Genomic DNA, 15,679 nt, shown 5'->3' on the forward strand with positions numbered 1-15,679 from the left:
AGTTGTTTACTTTAGCGCACTGCTGTTTGGAGAACGGGGAGGGGGAGGGTTAATTGCCCAAAACTCTCAAGGATCTCTCCTCCAGCATGCCAAAATCAAAGCCTGTCTTATCTCCTGAATATTATACATCTAGAAAATTGACTGTTCTATAAAGTGTCTGCTTATCACTGAATGAAATTAACAGATCTGGCAAATACTGGGGAATGTTAATATAAATAATTCCATGCAGCATTTATAAGCTTGCTGGTGACATTGTTTATATATATATATTAATATATATATATATATCTATATATATATATTATATATATCTAATATATATATACCTATATATATATCTAATATAATACTATTTGTACACATCTGCATAATGAACTAAAACAATTGGGGAAGACCCATATACTGTATGAATAAAAAAAAAATCTCAATCCCCTTCAAAGCTCTGAGAGCCAGCAAGCCACGTACACTGCACTCTCTCACCCCCCTCCCCCCTCCCCCCTTTCCATCTCTGGAACTCAGCTTGATATGTCCTCTGCATGTCTGATGACTCCGCAGAAGTGTGGGGGAGCTGCAGTTTTATGACATTAAATATTAAGAGCTGGAAATTAATAATGAAGGCTGACAGCTCATCTCCAGTGTCTCCTGGGCTGTCCTCCCATCCGCTGCTGCTGCTGCTTTCTGCCGCCACACACAGGCAGCTAGCTTAGTGGAGGTTGTAATGCTGCTTCTGGGGGTGGGGAGCCTGCATCACGACCCCCTTTCCTTAAGAGTCATCGCCGGGGAGTAGAACAGCACAGTGGTGTCGTCGTCGTCATCGTCCCCCAAATCCAAGGAGCTCGCCTCAGCCGGGGGCATGTAGCGCACAGCCCCAGTACGGTACTCCTTTATCAGCGTCCTGTCACACAAGCGGGAGTGTATCGCCAGCTGTAATGAAGCAAAGAAGAAAGCTATGCTCACCACCCTGGACAGAAAGGCTACCGTTTTCCTTGTGTATATAAACCTATTTTTTTTTTTGCCCTCAATGCACCCTGCAGCCTCCTGTATACTATTCTGACTTTCTCTCTTATGTTGCAGCAGTAGTTAAAGCAGTAACTCTTCTAACTCTGGCCTCAGTGTCATTTGTTTTGTAATCTAGATGGGGATGTAAGTTTTCAAGGGAACTGCTTTTGTTTGGCTACTGGCTAATTATGCAAACACATAACAACACACAAGCACATTAGGCACACAGACTATGAGAAAACATCTGCTGAAGGACAAAACCATTTTTTTAAATGAGCTGAATGTGTTGCTTTTTAAGCAAGCACATATAAAAATGTTTTGTAACATGTAACATTGACTCAATCTACTGTAAAGGTTTAAAGTAACACAATGAAATTTGTTTCAAAACTTATTTTTGGCTTGATAGCCAAACTTCAGCACCAAAGGCATGTCAATATATATGTAGAAAACAGTACTGTACTGTTCACTGTTCGTCACCACAAAAGACAAAATAGTTAATTCACAATCTAGCGGGGTCCTGGTAGGAGAGATAAGTGAGACAGTCGAAAAGTGTGCAGCAGCATAGTTAAAATATAAACTTCCTGTTACTGTCATTTTCAATGTCAGATGAGACCTACATTTGCATTAATCAAATCTGAATACAGCAGGTTATACCACTTAACAGTCATATAGTGAATGGCAATTATTTCTAAGTTCATCACTGGTCTTCCTTTGACATGATGCAACACCTCTTCCAGTTATACTGTGTTCCATTATGCAACTCTTTTTATTTTTTTAACGTCATTGCCACAAAGCAAAACTAGGATACATGTCCCTAATGAAAATAATGAGGGGAGAAAAAAAAATGCATGATAAAAACCCTGCAGGGTATCTGATGTCTCGCACCAAACATTCATGATGCAGTTCAGAGTCAAAGGGAGTTCACTCGGTATTTTCAACAGTGGAGCCGACACCTTTCTACTTGCTAGCTGCAGAATTAGCACCTGCAAGACAGCACTTCCATACCTTCATGTTACCTTTGTCCTTTTTAATAATTTGCTGTAAATCTTTTGAAACGTAATTATTTTAAGCAGTAAAAGCAGGCTTAAAAGATCAAAGCCAATCAGTGGTTTCGGATAACTAAAACCATGTTGGTTATTTCTGACCTCGTCTGATACCTCTCAGGTGTATGATTGCTGTGCAATGCTCTACAGAGTTGACTAGCTATCACCATACATTACTTTTAATGAACATAGTTTGCAGCTCACACCACTGTACTTCTAGGTATACCCCATAGACACAGGGCATCTTTCATTGCAAACTACAGTAAGGAGGAGAAAAAAGGGCAATGCTTTCTTGACAAGTTTTTTGTTTTGATACAGTTCATCCTGAAGTTGTGTTATGTTATTTTTTTACATTTCTTTCTTTTTTTAAATTTTTTATAATAATTTTAGTAATTGCCAATTGATTTTACCCCTTTTTTTCTCCCAGTTTGAAATGTCGAACTGTAATTTTAGGCTCATCTCACTGCTATCTCACCTGCACTGACTCGGGAGCGGTGAAGACGAGCATGTGCTGTCCTCTGAAATGTGTGCCGTCAGCCGACCAACCCTCTTTTCACTCTGCAGATGCCATGCAGCCAACCCACAGCAACAGCATCAGAGGACAATGCAGCTCTGGGCAGCTTACAGGCAAGACTGCAGACGCCCGGCAAGTCTATAGGGGTCGCTGGTGTGCGGTAAGCTGAGGACACCATGGCTGACCTTGGTCAACTGTGCGCTGCCCCCTGGGAACTCTCATCCACAGTCAGCAGTGGAATAGCCTGGACTCAAACCAGCCACCTCCAGGCTATGGAGTACCTTTACTGGATGCGCCACTTGGGATACCCCTTTATGTCATTTTGTTTTTATATGTACAGTAATCCGTTGCGTATTCGACTGTGGTGGGACCAGAGTAAGGGCAGATATGTAAAAAGGCAGATGAATGGATCCTGTTTTAAATACACAGCTGCAACAATTACTATATTCACACAATTCTGAGAGTCAGCTTTTATTAGGGAGCTCCCCTAAATCCCTTGTTTAGAAAGATGCAGGGTATTAACTCTTGTGATAGAGTAGCCGTCTGCTGTGTGGGTGCGTGCATTCGCTGCTGAGTGACAGCTAGGAGATCGAGACGGACTGTCAAATAAGCAATTTTTTACCATGCAAAAAATACAGCCCTACTTATGTTAAATATACCTCCCTTTAAGAAACAGTCCCCTTTACATAAATTAGAATGAATCTGGGACAATCACTGATGACATTTCCAATAAAGGTCACAGGGCTCTATTGTGCAAGGAGCTCCACTACTGCTCCCGTGCTGAGAAAGGCTTCTGAGTAAACACGGCTTTAGCACTGCTGCGGAAGGCACCCGTAATTTAACACCCAGCACATTTAATAAGCAGGCTTTCTTCTGAAGCTCGTTTACGTTTGGGTTAATGGCATGTTAAATATAGCTATTTAGAGGCAGACCTGTCAGCACTGCAGTGGAGGAATGGTCTGGACTGTGCACACATGAAAACAAACCCTTGCACGCACACAGGCTCAACGTTTACAAGCACAAGCAATTCACATTCACAGGCACACCAGCGCTTTGACAAAGAGGGTTAGCGCTTAAAAACATGCTCCCACACATGCGTCGTGGCTTACTGGTTACTTCCATCTACTTAAGGGTACTGAAAATCACAGAAAATAATCAATTACTAGTCCTAAGCTACCACAACAATGGCAAACACCTCCCCCCCCCTCCCCCGTTCCCTGTTACTACAACCCATATTCAAACCATGTGAAATGACTTATTGTGACAACTGTCAGGGCAGTTTAATCATCAATCTGGTGAGAGTTCCCAAGATATAGCTTTCAGAGATGCTGCGATAAAAAGTTTAAGTGCAACCTTCATACTTATGTTCTTCAAAAGTAAGTAGTGAGGTTCTGAAAAATATAGCGTTATACATCCCCATGCGTTGTTACAACTGTTTAAATAACATACTTGTCATTGTTAACATCCTGACAACTTTTTACACTTACAACTTTAAAGTCTGTTACAAAGCTCTTTTCAAAATGGCCGCTCTAGTGCACTGGGGTTGGAGATCTGTCCTCTAAATCACTGCAGGAAGAGTGATTAAAAAAAAAAAAAAAAAAAGAACAATACATAGCAAGTGTTCTGGCTTTTCTGATCCATACCGCAGAATGGATTGTTATTGCTGTCTTACCCTACATATCAGTGCACTAGAGTGGCCATTTTTAAAAGAGCTTTGAAAAAGACTTTAAAGTGTAAAAAGTTGTCAGGATATAAACAATGAAAAATGACAGATACACTATTTAAACAGTTGTAACAACATGTGGTGACCTGTAACACTATATTTTTCAGAAACCTGCTGCTTATTCTTTAAGTATGGAGTCTCCACGATATCCCTGTGTGACGGGGTACATCATATGTTATTTGTAGTATTTATTATTATTATTACTATTATTATTTAAATGTATTGTGTGAAAAACCTGTTTTATTATTATTATTATTATTATTATTATTATTATTATTATTATTATTTATTGTTGTTGTTTGTTTGGCAAGGAAGGAGTTAAAAACCTTCTCTGCCAGAAATACTGGAATGGTTGGATTGTGGCTGTCTTCAAATTGGCTAATTGTTTTCCAGTTTGAAGACAGCCAGATCAATATAAACAACAGCTGGGCATTGGGTTGCAGGTTCAGAGGAACGAGAGAGTAAGAGAGCGATCAATCACAAAGTAAGACAGAACAATTGCTATCCGGCTGGCTGCATTCCGGACGATATTTGTTTTATTTATCTGTATTGATTTTGGCCAACTTGCCTTTTGTTGTGTGTTTTGTGTTTTGTATTTGTATTTAATACACACAAGCGCAGTGGCGACCTCCTGCAGTACTTGTGCCTGTGTATTTCCTGGTGTGACATCACCCACCAAGCCATCCTGTCACACCCTGTAACCAGGAATATTCATCCCCCTTGGCGAATAAAAAGAGGCTCAACTGTACAAATCTGTTCATAGATGTATGCCTGCAGAAAGCCTTTTCATTGTTCACCAAGCTGCCGAGAGTGGTTAATACAGCTGATAAGTTGCTACATCAAGACTGAAGGACGTGAGAGGGTTAAACAGCTGGATAATTCAAATGGGGGGGGGGGCCAAAAAAAAAAAAAAAAAAAAAAAAACCTGTGCAGATTGACGGTTCTGTAACTTAAAGACATGGATCAATGTAAATACAAGAGAGCAAATCACAGGGATTAGATGAGTAAGCTACGTGCACTTTACTATTCCTCTCCAGCAAATCGGATTCTAAAGGGCTGCCGTTACTAATCACATGGAAAATCATTCCCAGCTTTTCATGCATAAAAGAGCAAATCCCAAACCTCTTATTTTTTTATATCAGGGTGCATCCTTTTCCCCTATCTACGCAGGCTATATATGCTAGTATTATACAGTCGTTTGATGAAAACACTGGTGTAATTAACAGAGGGGTCACCACTGATTATAAAAGCAACGTTTATTTAAGTAATTAAGGCACTGGATATGAATCTGATCGGCCTCCAACCTAAAAATCAGGCAGCATAGAGGCATGTTTGTCTCCCGAAGGCTACAATGCAAAGCAGTGTACGTTGTCCAACTGGCATAACAACCTGCGAATCCTAGACTGCTCTTGTCTCGCAGTACAGCAGAAGGGTTGTGTGGCCAGGTGTTCAGGTCTGGATTGGCTTGCCCCCGGGGGGGAAAGCAGTGAGTCAGTGCCTGCTCTGTAATCTGAAACCAGAATCTCGAGGCTCCCAGGCTTAAGCTCGAAGCCAGCTGCCTGCACTGCCTGTCTGCTACGCTGCGCACTCAGCTTTTCTATATTTTATTCATTCAATATTACCGCAAAACTTAGTTTGCGGTTCACCCAGCCGCCCCTGCCCTCCGCCCACCAAATAAATAAGCCAGTGGGGCTTTGGAAATATAAGAAGGCAGTTTCTGACTGTGTGCCACATCATAGGTTTGTCTGCCAGCGTCTCTGCTTCACTGTTAAGTTGAAGTACAAGGCAGCATTCCATCTCTGTGCTGTTTGCACAGGCTTAAACTAGAGACAGACACAACTGGCAGCAACGCAAGATATTCCAGGCGGATGCCACTCTTTTATACCAGGGCTCTGACTTGCTAGCGTCAGAATTTAAAGGGATTTGCAGGCTCACAGGGAGTGGAGCTGTACTAGTTAGCTTTTTCAGCTTGCTCCCTGATGGAACATGAGTAAATGGAAACGGAGATCAGGGCGGTAGCACGAAAGCATTTCTTAATAGCCCTTTGATTAAAACAGACAGATTAAAAGAGAGCTCATTTTGGATATTTTCAAACCACATGCAGGTTTTCCAACTATATTTAGTACAAGGTGCTGACTGCAAAAGGGAATTGCTAGGGAAGTTTGCTGATAATAATTTAAAAGACTCTGACGGTAATTTATTTAACCAATGGACTAGATTCAGTATTTTTGATAAATGAAAACTGATCTATCCTCCATCTAGTAAGGAGCAAAGCTGTTCAAACTGTTTCAGATCTCCATCGATTACACAACAAAGACGAAGTCTGGTAACCACGCATCTGTGGAAATGAAAACCCAGTACCTGCATGCTGGTGAAGTTCAGCTGGCCCCAGGTGTCCTTATCCAGCCCGAACACGAAGGCATTGGCCAGGCCATGGAGCGGAGCTGAGATAACATGCAGAAGAGTCAGGGAGAACACAGGCTGGAGGGGGTTGAAAGCGTTGTGGATCCTGTGGACGTAAACAGACAGCAGGTTTCATTTCACAGCTTGTTAACATAACCTGTGCTCATGAGAGACACCACTGATATCTCTCAAGCCTCCTATCTATTCTCCCGCAATCTAGGTAGTAGACAGGAAACACTATTGCAAAAATTACTATATTCACACAGTTTTGAAAGTCAGCTTTTATTAGGGAGCTTTATTAGGTTACAGCCACCAGTAGCTGTAGGGCCCCACTTCTAGGCTGCAAAAGGGAACAATTAGAAACTGAAATTCGCAACCCCTTTTATTCTGCCTTTAGTTTTTGTCTAAAAAAGAGAAAAACATCCTTTAAATGTAACAAAACTGGAAATAAAAGACACATACCCAAGAGCCCTGGAATTCAATTCCTGAGTTGCTTATTTTCAAGTTTGGTAACCTCAATGGGTGTTTTTCTCCTTTCTAAATGAAAGGTGCATTGGAGTAAATGGTTTCTAAATTTCTCTGTGTAATCATTTCTGGTACTCGCTGCCCCTTGTTACCGCAAGCCAAAAGCGCTGCCAATCCATGCTATGCAGCCAAAGACAGAAATGTTTATGTATGATGCTTCTGCATCTAATCTGAAAATCCTCTGGGCAGCTGCCTCAGCGCAGATTGCACAGGTGAATTGAATTTCCCAGGCACGCAGAACTGAAAAGCTCACACAGTAAGAGGCGCCTCTAGCAAAGATTCTGCGTATTCATCTTTAGCCAATGGTTAGGGTTAGGGTTCTTTTCATTGTAATGTACCTTGTTTGGTGTGTATGTACTATTACGGGGAGTCAAAAAGTGATAATTCCTCTACACTTGAACTTTGACCCATTCGACTCTGAGACCATCACTTTAAATTCAAACAAAAAATTTCTCGTTTTCAATCGCTCGACAACACCCACAGTACAGAAATGTTCATTAATGATCAACAAAATCAGAATACATAAAAAAAGATGTAAAGCTGGTACATTCGTATCTCAGAGAAACTGGAGAAACAGATAACGACACAGAACGTCTGTACAGCACTGAAGCACTATGTTTAAAAAATAAACAAAACTGTACTGCTGAACCTCGTCTTCTTTAATATTAGCATCACAAGGGTATCCATGTATTATAAAAAATAACAGATGGACCTCTTCAGTATGTTACAGGAAAACAATTCCATCTCGGGCTTCTGTGACAGTTTATAAATTACTCGACCTTTGGTCTTGTAATTTATGATGTCATAGAAACCCTAGATTAAATTATTTTTTCTGGAACTCACTGAAGACCATCTATTATTGTATACATATATATTCCCTCTGAAATTGGTACCCCCTTGAACTGCTTGGACCCCTAAGTTATTGCTTAGTCTGCTTATGCCTAGCACCACCACTATTAACCCTTAAGGATAAATACAAAAATCACCTTTTTTTTGTTTGTTCGTTGTCGACATTTTTCTATTTTACCTTAACCATAAATATGAAACACTTAAGAAAATTGTGTGTTGTGGAAATTACATTACACAGATGACCTACAGGCTACTTAACCTTCTTGCCGTTGGCTTGTGGGGTTATTAGGAACTGTTAAACACACTTTGTCTCCTCCACACTCATTTTATACTGCCCCCAGTGTTTAAGAAGCCACGTCACTTAACAGCCACAGGCTTTTCATTTTGCTGTTTAAGAGACGATATATGTTTGAGTAACTGCCCAGCTTGACACATTCTCCGCCTGATCTCTCACAATCTGCAGCTCTTTAACAATGACAGCAGGAGGCAGAGCTCAGCCCAGATGATTACACTTCCCCCTTCATATACATTATTCATGAGCCGATGCAGCTCAGCCAGTCAGAAGAGACCAGGTAGAGGAATGGAAGAATAAATGGCAAACCATACCACCTTGGGTTTCAGTCTCTGTCTGATTTCATATGCTGACAAGAAGCAAACATGGGCAAAGAGCCTGGCTGACCTCCAGGGAAAAGCAGGTGTTGCTAGAACAAGTGGTGTAGTTGACTCAGCAGGGGGGCAGTCTTCCCTCAGGCCCAGAACTCAAACTGTGCCCTAGCATGGTGGCTGTTGGGAGTTACTGTCTTTCAGGTTTTTGCCCGCTGTGGCTATCCCATGACATTCTTCAGATAAAAAATAGAATTCAAAAAAAGCTTGTAAACAAGTCAAGAGACAGTTACCAAACTGAAATATGTTTAAAATACGGATGGGAGGCAACACTCTATCAAGACTGTATGTGGAAAAGCTTTGGATCCAGAAATATGTCAAACCAAGCCTTTTTTTCAGAGCAAAACATTGAGCTCTGATTAGCTTTATTTTGATTGTATAATTGAGAAAAAAGACGTTTCCAATGACGACTGTTTTTATCAATCTCCGACAGCCAAGAGCAGTTTAATGAACATCAAAAGAAATAAAGTGCACTACATATCCTTATAAAAAAACAAGATGAAAGAAGTTACTTCACAAGGAATACACACCCAGAACAAAAATCGGAATAATCATGCAGATGTGAAGAATATTTGTTTCGAATCAATAACAATTTGATTTTAAAGATTTTAAGATTTATTTATGAGATGTCACAACTATTTTCTTGAGGTAATCCGAAGACAAAAGTGCCAATACATATTCATCACAATCCTTTTGCTTTACAGTACAGTACAAATCTGTGTTTTTCTCTGGTTTTTTTACACCTAATTCATAATAACTGAGCTAAAGACTATCTAAACCGTGTTCCTGCCATCAATTTGAGAAAGACCGAGCTGGGCAAGAATTGGAACCTGAGGATGCAGAGTGCTGACGTCAGTCCGCTGGGGCCACCCAAGAGGGTTTCATTACAGAGCTCTTTTGAACTGCAGTAAGCTCGCAGCTCATGGAGAGAATTAGCGAAGACCAGATGCCAGTCAGATTTGTTTCACTTCTTATTAATGTGAAAATAAATCAACATCGCCTCTTTTTTCTGCTTTGATTGGATGTTTAGAATCTGTACACCTTGCTCCAGGCTTGCAAGTCTAAAAGCACAGATTGGGTTGGGAACAGGAACATGAAACAACAAAGACAAGACGCAAACTAAACTAACAAGCCATGTTATCAAGATTGAGATGCATGAAAAACACCTCTTTGTAGCCATATCTAAAACTTATACTATTAAAATTGAGGAGAGTGTCAGCATGTTAAGCAAGGAGAAGACAACAAAATACTAAAAACAAACAAAAAAAGGTACAACTGTAGCACTACAAAGACTGAAAACCTCTTTTTCTCCCCCTTCTACTTACCCCCAGTTTTCCATACCCCACCTCTTCTCTCTGCCTCCCTGCCTCTCCCATAGCTATTGATACATTCTTCCAGATATAACCTGGAAATATTGTGGTGTGCTTTTAAGGAACAATCCTTTGGCTGTTTTCATCAATGCAGTCATACCCTCAACCAACTCAGCCAGTATATTTCTGCAGCCGCCCAAACAGGAAACAACAAACAAAAACACAAACACACAAAAGATGATTCCCCAATTGACTCCTGATTTAGGCCACTGCTTTCTTTTTTTCAGTTTATTTAATCAAATTCTGTCACCCAGACATCTCTCACAACATGTTTCACACCAGCTAGATGGCATTACAATCTTCTGGCAGTTTTATTTGACTGATATTGCAGTGTCAAAGGCCTTACCCGTTCAGTACAGCAGTTTTCTGTGACAGTGACAACCTCTAAGAAATTGCAACTTGGATTCAGCCCTGGCTAAACATCTTTATAAGGAGCACTAATGATCATGCATACCATATTCAGTAAAGGACTGTGGGAGTGGATTAAGAATTACATTGCATGCCACTTATTACCCTGTAAGTTTGTCCTACTGGAACCACAGTAGCTATTGCAATGTTTTTTTTTATTTTTGTAATTTTTTTTTTTATAAGGATTTAAAGATTTCATATGCAAGCAATATTAAAAAATGCTTAAGATTACATGAAAGCTTAACTGGTAAGATGTCAAAAGCCCAAACTACTGGTGGCTTCCTAGTCTCTTACCAGGTGAGAGTTAGGCCACAGTGAACAAGTTATGAGTGTCACAATGCTCTCCGACCCAAACTGGGTTGTACAACAGTGCACACACATTTCCCATTACTGCTGCCGCTCTGAGCTCTGCCACCAACCTTCTTTCTGCTTCATATAAACGACCTTCGTCCGGCAACCGAGAAAACCAATACCCTCATTTACAGACAGCTCTACGCTTCATGCATCAATCGCTTTCAAATCACACGCACTGAATAAAAACCTTCAAAACATGGCCATATTTGCTGCAATCAACTCCCATTTGGACACACTGCTCCAAACTGGGGTGGGTCTACACCTGTCAGCCTTCACTGCCAACTCAACCCAATCCCTCATTATTAGCCTCGCAGGAACATCCTTCGGTTGTCTTCAACAATGCAGGTGTTCCCTCGACCAACTCAATAAATATTTTTGGACTGACTTTTCTATCTGGATGACTGGTATGGCTTCGCACTTCACCTGTTTGCTAAAGTAATAAAACATTTTTTTAAAAAAGAATGCTCTGTGCAACTATTGCATAGTGCCTTAATTCCAGTCTTGACAAAACTTCAGCGTGTCATTTCATCAACCAGAATTCTCTCACGTCCTGGGTTCACACTCATTACAATTGCTTTTCAGTTCTTAATGGAAAATGTCATCACCTTGTTATCAACAATGTTCCACTAGGACAGCTTCACCATAGCTGCCCTTTAAGAAATAGCTCATGACCAGCTGGACGGTGACTGGAAAGGGCTGTCACAAAACCACCCTGGTTTTGGCACTGGCTGCATAAAGTACAATTACAGCCCCATCTTTCAAAGGAAGCCAGTACAGCCTGGATTAATAGAGCCAGATTCCACTGACAAATACTTGAGAGCCCTTGAATACAATTCATTAGTGGTTTACATCTCGTTTTGTAACTTTGAGTATTTATCTCCTTTCAGTGGAAAATGGAACTAATGACAAAACAAGCTTTGTGAATCTCCTTAATGAGTCTCAGCACTAAATAATTATTTTAAACTAACACGATATATCCATGCTGGATGCTGAGTTCCTTTGCCACTCCTGTTTCCCTCCTACTTAAAACCCACAGCTCTCCTAATCCATTGCTCATTATCACCTCTCTCATCCTACTACAGCTTTTTCTGCTTATCTCCCCACGTTCCTAATACACTGATGCTTCCTCACCTGAGCTCGCTGCTACAAAAACAAACAGTAACAAAAAGGCTTTAGAGCCCTGCCTATTTTGTTTTGGACTGGTGAAAAATAACAGGGGATAAAGCAAGCAGGCAACCTTGTGAATGTGACAATCTGAAAACCTCTTTTTTCTTCCTGCGTCTCGGGGATGAGACCAGACTCCCGCTGACGCCCTGAGCCACAGTGCTAGCACAGCTGGATTGAACTAACAACACTGAGGCAGCCAAGGCAGACTGACGACACTCACAGAGCTGCAGTCTGCACCATAATTCCCTTTGATCACTGAAGCTGGGGTCGCCGCAGGGTCAGTACTGACAGGCGGCTGTCCAAGTGAGAACCGGCAGTGAGAAGTGTAGAATACGGTGAGACATTCATATCATCTGCCCACCCCTCCTCCTTAGAAACATCTGCATGCGATTGAAGCACTACATGCATTATTTCAGAGGCTGGAAGCACTGGCTTAACGCTTCCTCTCAGCTTCTAATGCTGCAGATTAAAGAACGCTGCTCCTCATCTGAGCAGTGTTTGTGCAAAAGCCACACTAAGTGGCCGGCACACATTGCTGTGTGGTTAGTAAGCACCTCTGTGCCAGCAGCACACAGTGTAGCTGAAAAGAACCAGTGGCATTAACACAAAGTCCAATGTGTTGTGCAAGAGGGACCTGACTCACAATGGGGAGTGCTGGATTACAGAAAAGGACTCCTCCAGTCTTTTGTGCATACGTTGTTAAAAGGTTGTCGCAAGGTTCCTATTTCTATTACTGCAAATCTCAACCTGATTAAAGACTCAGGGACTTGACGCAAGTGCAAAGAGAAACTGTCTGGGAGTAATCAAAGAATTGTAATAGTAGACAACAAGCAAAAAACAGCTAATAATATCAAACTAGCAAGAAACTACTCAGTGGAATAAATGAACTGTTCCTTACTAACACAATGTTGTTTCTAGCCAGTTTTATGCCATTTACAATTGTTTTATTCCTCTGTGAAAAACATATCCTTTCAATCCACTTCATAATAGGTCCTCCCATAACAGGGCCCCTCAGAGAGATCGTCACTTTATAATGTAAACTATTCTTACGTACTTAAGAACGTTCTTACCTATCACTACATGATCAGGTGAGCCTGCAAAATATTGAGCTGGTTTAACTGACCAGAGTGGCATACAGCTGAAACTACTTTCAGAGACATGGAACACCAAGAAGGTTTGGTTTGAGATTGAGTACAGCGTACAGGTCACCCAGAACACAGCTGTGTGGGTCTGCAGCTCTAAACAAGTACCATTTCATCACATAGATGCTTACTGTCGGGGCCGGCATGCATCCAGCTTTAAGATCAGCTAGATAACATTTTATTGAAATGAATGAAAGTGGACAGAGCTTTCATATCTTTGTATGACACTGGCTGGTGGGAAGATGGGTACTACTTGAACAAAAAGGTGATCTTTTATTATCCAGACGTTTACAACATTTAATTTATAAAGGGATGGGAGACAGGTTTTGCATGTTTAATAGGGTAAATAGTGAGTAATCCAATTTATGCCACATATAGACTAAGGCTAACTGCACAGCCAGAATAATGAATATTTAAATCAGTGAGCCTGTAAGACAGCCTGAGAGCACAGTGTGGCTGGTACAATGTATTAATATCAGAAGTAGGAAAGATAAAGAGATATAGGGTTATGTGCACACAATAAGGAGGTGGCTCTCTGCTAGAGATGGTGCCGTGTGCAAAACCAGGGGGAAATGACTGATGGTTTGAAACTCTGGTCTCATCGTCAAATCATTTCTAAATATAGATGATACATCAATAATGAATCGGAGTATGAAGTAGCGACAGAAGGGTTTAGGCATGTGAATTGCAAGGCTATGTGTATCATTGTCTAATTGATTAAACATTTAACGGGAGGCTGTGTGGTCTGCTGGTTAAAGAAAAGGGCTTGTAACCAGAAGGTCCCGGGTTCAAATCCCTGGCTTACTCACTGTGTGACTCTGAGCAAGTCACTCAACCTCCTTGTGCTCCCCCTTTCGGGTCAGACGTTGTTGTAAGTGACTCCGCATCTGATGCACAGTTCACATAACCTAGTCTCTGTAAGTTGCCTTGGATAAAGGTGTCTGCTTAAGAAGAAGAAGAATAACAAGCCCCCCAAATCACAAGTTTTATTAAAACCACTGGACTGGCATACAAGAGAAAATTGACAGAACATTAAAAAACAACTAAAGATTATCCCCGCCCCCACCCCAAGGTTTGGAATTAGTCAAACCTTCATAATAATCACTCCTTTTAATGTCACTCTCGGCTAATTATCAGTATATAATTAGTTATGGACAGAATACATTAATAATAATAATAATAATAATAATAATATCTTTATTTTTATATAGCGCCTTTCATAGTGGACCACCATCACAAAGCACTTTTTACTCTCTCTCTCTCTCTCTCTCTCTCTATATATATATATATATATATATATATATATATATATATATATATATATATATATATATATATATATATATATATATATATATATATATATATATATCCAAGAAACCCTTCATCACTGATTTCCAGCTACATATATTAAAGCAATGTTTTACCCATTAATTAACAGTCAGCTGGATACTCATTAGTTGTGTTCTATTTTTTTTTCTCACAAATGAATTTCATCGTTCAGATAGAGTGTTAATTAAATCCCTACTGCAATCAACCACCCATATAACAACACAGATCTGAAACCACCATGGCCAATTTGCACAGTTGTTTTGCAGTCTTCTCATGTGTTTCCCATGTTTATACTATGCATTCACCATGCGGTTTTACCACTGTTTATACCGTTCCGTTTCCCATGCCATACTTCACTACACTGCTTTTACGAAGGTCAGCCCTATCGATGCCCTTTATGTTGTTCATTTAATCTTAATAGAGTCTGTAGTTCAGTTGTTGAATGTTATCAAGTTTCGGTTGGAAGTCGAAGTGGTTAAATCAAATGCAGATCGGGTGTCTGTTAGTTGCCGTTAAGTCCGGAAGGAAATAAAAGTATTTTGCAAGGCTCTTGGTCTAATCCTGGTTTGTAGTCTACAACGCAAATATGAATGAACTTATCTAATCAGTCATCTCAGGCCAGGGAGGGAGGGAGGGGGGTGGGAGGGGGGGAGGGGAGGGAGAGAGAGCGAGAGAGAGAATGGAGAGCACAGTGTGGGATCTCAATGTGTTATTGGAAATAGCCGTCCCTACCACATACACACGCACTCACTCTCAACCTGTCTGCTGTCCTTGCTGGCTGCGCTAGACTAGATGAGTAATTACTAGCACAAGGAAAATTGATTGTCATTCTTCACAGCACAGATCGAACCAGCACTAACCAAGATGACTCTTATTTATTATTATAATTTTCATACTGTCCAATCTGCACATTGTTCTTAGGGCACAAGTAACAGGTTGAGTGCCCTCTCACTTGGGATTAAAGTGAGTGCTGAAAATACTGTAAACTAGCTTTTGTAACATGGGTCTGTGTGGCTCCGGACTAGAACATCTGTAGAGACAGGTGACCTAACATAAAGAACATGAGAACCTCTTAAACAATATGATGCTTGTGAAAGTCAAGCCCTCAATCGCTCCTTGCAGAAGCTCTGACAGGAGGAAACGTCAGCGTGCGGTTTAATCTGAGAACCTCGCGCAGGGAAACAATG

The 15,679-nt window shown here is 40.8% G+C and overlaps 1 protein-coding gene across 2 annotated transcripts in view; it reads right to left on the minus strand.

The window, feature by feature from the left end:
- Window positions 1–353: 353 nt before the first annotated feature.
- si:dkey-100n23.5 (cyclic AMP receptor-like protein A) overlaps window positions 354–15,679 on the minus strand; it is a 112,941-nt gene continuing 97,615 nt past the window's right edge. For both annotated transcript variants that reach the window (XM_041259086.1, XM_041259087.1), the window contains 2 exons: window positions 6,641–6,788; window positions 354–924 (listed from right to left, as the gene is read on the minus strand). In XM_041259086.1, coding sequence (XP_041115020.1) covers window positions 748–924; window positions 6,641–6,788 — 325 coding nt within the window. In that variant the 3' untranslated portion in view covers window positions 354–747. The remainder of the gene's footprint in view (window positions 925–6,640; window positions 6,789–15,679) is intronic.

This window comes from Polyodon spathula, chromosome 9, assembly GCF_017654505.1.
Source record: "Polyodon spathula isolate WHYD16114869_AA chromosome 9, ASM1765450v1, whole genome shotgun sequence".
In the NCBI taxonomy this organism is placed as follows: Eukaryota; Metazoa; Chordata; class Actinopteri; order Acipenseriformes; family Polyodontidae; genus Polyodon; species Polyodon spathula.